The 4,967-nt window shown below is 38.5% G+C and overlaps 1 protein-coding gene and 1 long non-coding RNA gene across 2 annotated transcripts in view; one reads left to right on the forward strand and one right to left on the reverse strand.

Annotated features, from left to right (window-relative positions):
* Window positions 1-1,521: 1,521 nt before the first annotated feature.
* LOC128250558 (uncharacterized) overlaps window positions 1,522-4,967 on the reverse strand; it is a 6,063-nt gene continuing 2,617 nt past the window's right edge. The window contains exon 2 of the long non-coding RNA XR_016237953.1: window positions 1,522-1,918. This is a non-coding gene — a long non-coding RNA (uncharacterized LOC128250558). The remainder of the gene's footprint in view (window positions 1,919-4,967) is intronic.
* LOC106869632 (soma ferritin) overlaps window positions 2,756-4,967 on the forward strand; it is a 29,677-nt gene continuing 27,465 nt past the window's right edge. The window contains exon 1 of the mRNA XM_089339749.1: window positions 2,756-2,828. Coding sequence (XP_089195875.1) covers window positions 2,823-2,828 — 6 coding nt within the window. The 5' untranslated portion in view covers window positions 2,756-2,822. The remainder of the gene's footprint in view (window positions 2,829-4,967) is intronic.

A 4,967-nucleotide genomic window follows, 5' to 3' on the forward strand; every position in this document is an offset into this window, starting at 1 on the left:
AGATGTAAGGTAGATACTTTTCCAACAGCCTCTGCGTTGTCCTCGATGGCTCTTCCTTCTGTGTCTATTGTGCCTTCAGCTCCAATAGGCCTGTAGCAGTGGCCTGTAGCAATGGCAAAACTTCGAAATCGAACCCGGATCACTACATCCGATGCAAAAATAAAAGCAAGCAAAAAACAACTAAAGAACATTCACTCAAATATTACTGACGTCACCAAAATATCAGACAATTTAAGAATTCTTGTGGAACCGGATCTAACAACAATTTCAATTTTGGCACGCTTTTTCTGACCAAGACAATCGCTATACATTCAGCGCATTTCAGCCATTACACAGCAGACGATAGCAGTGAACCAGCAGCCGACCAGAGAACTGTCACGACACGAAAACATTAGATTGCAGCAACAGTGACACACATACGCAGCTAACTTTAAGAAGTTCACGACGGCCATTACTATTATACCTTCGTCTAACAACACTTCACTTAACCTTCGAACTATTTTGCTGTAAACATCATTCTTTTGTCATTCGTAGTAACGATAACATTTATTTTGTTAACAATAAAGATAAAGATTTTTACATTTAAAATCTCGAATAGATTTTTGTGTTCTTAATCGTAATAGACCTTCCTGAAGGAATGACCTCCTATTCCTCGGCCGCCTATCTTCACTGGCAATATATCAGTTTCAAATTCAAGCACAAGGCCAGCAATTTTGAAGCAGGGGGTAAGTCGATTACATCAACCCCCAGTGATCAACCAGTACTTATTTTATCGACCCCAAAAATGATAAAAGGCAAAGCCGACCACGACGGCATTTGAACTCAGAACGTAAAGATGCACAAAATACCGCTTAACATTGTGTCCAGCGCGCTAACGATTCTGCCAGCCCGCAGCCTTTTTTTTTCTTACCTGAAAATATTGATTTCAAATTTTGGCACAACGCCAGCAAGTTTGGCGGAAAGGAATAAGTCGATTACATCAACCCCAGTGCATAACTGGTACTTTTTTTTTTTATCAACCGCGAAATGTTGAAAGGCAAAGTCAACCTCGGTGGAATTTGAACTCAGAACGTAAAGACGGACGAAATACCGCTAAGCATTTTACGCAGAATACTAACGGTTCTGCTGGCTCACCGCCTTTGTTTACCTGGAAATATTAGCTGCTAATTTCTCAGACTTTCTCCCGAACAGCATAAAAGGCCTCGTAATGTTCATTTACATTGGCCTTGAAATTTCAAAACATGCCGAGTTTGTTGGGCAACAACACTGTCTGAGGTCACAATTCTCACTGACCTGGTGTGACGTGCGTGACATAAATGGATGTAACATTTTCAATGATAGATATACTCTATACCTTCCAAATGGTGCAGATACGGAAAAAACTGTCACAATATCGATATCTAATCGAAAATTAATCATTTCAAAGTGCCTTTTCAGGTATATAGGGATTTTTCTGGGCATTTAAAAAACTTTTGAAACCCTGTTTTAGTTTGACTTTCATAAGAATAACCTTGTAGATTAAAAGCAAATCTCTAAGATCTCCAGGCTAGAGCCTGGAGGCAGCTCCGTTACTATTTATAAGGAAGGACTCCATCGCGGTTACATTCTATTCAAAGGTCACATGCATTTTATTGGCTTTTTGGTGAAGGTGGGGATCTGAGGTCCAAGGGCGAATCGAAAAGCTTGATCCGAAGGGTAATCAATACAATACTTTCTCGGTGGGAATAAAGGACGGAGAGGTCCGAAGCAGTCTCTGTAACAGCGGTTGAGACTGTTGCATATGAAGGAGCATTGTCTGTTATGGTTCTCACCATATCTTCATGGATTTCTGATGGAGTCAAATGAAGGTACTTTATGACAGCACGATACTCAGTTTTCTCCATTTTCCTTGTAACCTCAACACTTGTTTTTTTTAAATCTGCAACAAAAAAATATTTTAATATCAGAATCATGAAAATGAGCAAGAATACTCCCAAAAGACTGTACTAACCAGAAAAAATTGTTTCAGCTACCTATACCTAGCAGCTCCGATTCTAGGTTAGGTTCAAAACTTTTCAGACACCCCTCGTGTGTATATATACATATATATATATATATATATATATATATATATATATATATATATATATATATATATATATATATATATATATATATATATATAAAGAGAGAGAGAGAGAGAGAGAGAGAGAGAGAGAGAATTATAAACAAGGACAAGAGAAAAAAGATTTCTATGCCAATATGCTGAGAATAGTTTTTAAATCGTCAATCACCACATTACAATATACATTCACCATGATTACACGTGTAATCCATGGTGAATGTATATCGTAATGTGATTGACGATTTAAAAGTCTATTCTCAGCATATTGGCATAGAAATCTTTTTTTCTTTTGCCCTTGTTTATAATTGTTTATAATTTTCACCTTTAAAGGTTTTTAATATGCTGGCCACATTGATGGAATTTTTTGGGGGAAAAAATTTTTTATCCTATATTAGAAGTAAGTTTATATATATATATATATATATATATATATATATATATATATATATATATATATATATATATATATATATATATATATATATATATATATATATATATATAACGCTGTTACTGTTCTTTTCGTAAGAATTCCATTACTTACTTAGATTGACCACGTACCAACTGCTGCCGCGACTTTATTCTTCTACAGATTTCAAATTCTTAAATGCCTTTGTGCCAGCGTTTGCTTGAAGATCGTTTTACTATAAAACCTATGAACTAAATTACTTTCACAAGAAGCTTTCGGATTAATGACTTTCGAATTAATCTCTTAAACATGTGGGTAAGTTCTCTTTAGACTCCGTGTGTGTATGTGCGTGTGAGTGTGTGTGTGTTTTCTGCCCCCTCCCCCTACTTCAGTGGGATAAATAGAGCGGCTTTTAGTGAGGAATTTTAAGTGTTTTGAATATTTACAGTTCGTTGTAATACGTTTATTTTTTTTTACCAATGTTGTGATTTCGCGATCAACTTTGCTTTTCATATTTTCGTGGGAAACGATAAACAAGAAAGTAGCAAATCTCTTATTTTATACTTGTTTCACTTATTAGACTGCGGCCATGCTGGGGCACCGCCCTGAAGAAGTTTTTTTAGTCGAATGAATCGACCCCCCAGTATTTTTTTTTTATAGCCTGCCTACTTATTCTATCGGTCTCTTTTTGCCGAACCGCAAAGCCACGAGAACGTAAACAAGCCAATATCGGTTGTCAAGTGGTGCTGGAGGACAAATATAGGCGCACACACACATACACACACACATTTGAAGTCGTATTTGCAGATGACTGTGCCCTTAAGGTACACAAGGAAAATCACCTGCTGATCATTGTTGATCGCTTTTCAGAACTACCAAGGTTCTTTGGACTGACCATTAGCCTTGAGAAAACGGAGGTCCTAGCCCAAGCAACCCCAAATAATTTGCCCCCACTCAAACATCACCATTGAGGGAGTCCAACTTAAGTGTGTGGAAAGTATCAGGTACCTTGGCAGCGCAATTTCAGCTGATGGATCATTGGACAGCGAAATATTATCCAGAATCCACAAGGCCAGCCAAGCAAGCACTTGGAAGACTGAAAGTGAAACTCCTCCAGCAGAAAGGCATCAGACTACCGACAAAGCCCAAGATCTACAAGTCTGTAGTCGTTTCTACACTACTCTATGGATGTCAAACAGGGACCCCATGCACAGGCACATCAAACACCTTGAACAATTTCACACAAGGGCACTGCACAGAATCATGGGCATTCGTTGACAAGACAGTGTGACAAACCAAAAAGTACTGGACAGAGCCTGTTCAACAAGCATTTAGTCAATGTTGCTGTAGGCTCAGTTACGCTAGACTGGCCATGTCATCAGAATGCCTTAAAACCCGTGTACCCAGACAGCTGTTGTACAGCGAGCTCACGCAGGGCTCACGAAAACGAGTAAACCTAAACTGAGGTACAAAGACACTCTGAAAAGTAACCTCAACTGGCGCAGCATTAGACCACGCGAACTCGAAGGCTCTGCCGCAGATAGATCAGCGTGGAGGTTTCTCACCTCAGGAGAGTCTCGATCAGGACATCCTGGAAGTGAATGCCAGCGGGAAGAAGAAACTGGATTGGAAAGGAATTCTGGAGGGGTGGTGATTCGTAGGTAGAAAGATTTGGAAAACGAGCATTTGCGCAATGGTACCAGGGGGAAGGAAGACCAAAATTACTAGCAACAGGCCAATACCGACAACACCTTCCTCGACACCACCACCACCACCAACACCACCAACACCACCACCACCAACTCCATCACCACTAGCAATGATATTTCTCTAAGTACACTTACACTGAGGAAAACATCGTTGATTGTGTTGAGCAGCTGATAATGACGATCAAACAGTTCGTTCACCGATTAAATAACAAAAGTATTTAAATGGGTCTGTGTTTAATTGTCTTCTAAGACTACATGCAGTGTCTTGTGTGCAGCAGAATTATATATACACACACATACATGCATACAAACACACACACACACACACACACACACATACATATATACATATATATACACACACACACATATATACATATATATATACACATACGTATATATATATACACACACACATATATATATACACACACACATATATATATAGGAGTTAAATATTTTACATATACATATATATACACACAAACACACATACACGCGCGCACACACGCGCACACACACGCACACACACAAACACACTCACACACACACACACACACGTATATTCTTCAGTGATACTTCAACACAATGGATCTGCTAACAGACCCTGTCTTTCACTATGGATCTACTTAATCTTTTAATCAGGGATCTAACAACCACTATCATCTTTTTTCTTTAAACATTCTTTCTGGATTAAAGATATTCCTTATTTTTCTTTCTTTCCTCATTTCTCTCTCTCTTTCCA

Source organism: Octopus bimaculoides, chromosome 22, assembly GCF_046866305.1.
Source record: "Octopus bimaculoides isolate indiv1 chromosome 22, ASM4686630v1, whole genome shotgun sequence".
Classification (NCBI taxonomy): Eukaryota; Metazoa; Mollusca; class Cephalopoda; order Octopoda; family Octopodidae; genus Octopus; species Octopus bimaculoides.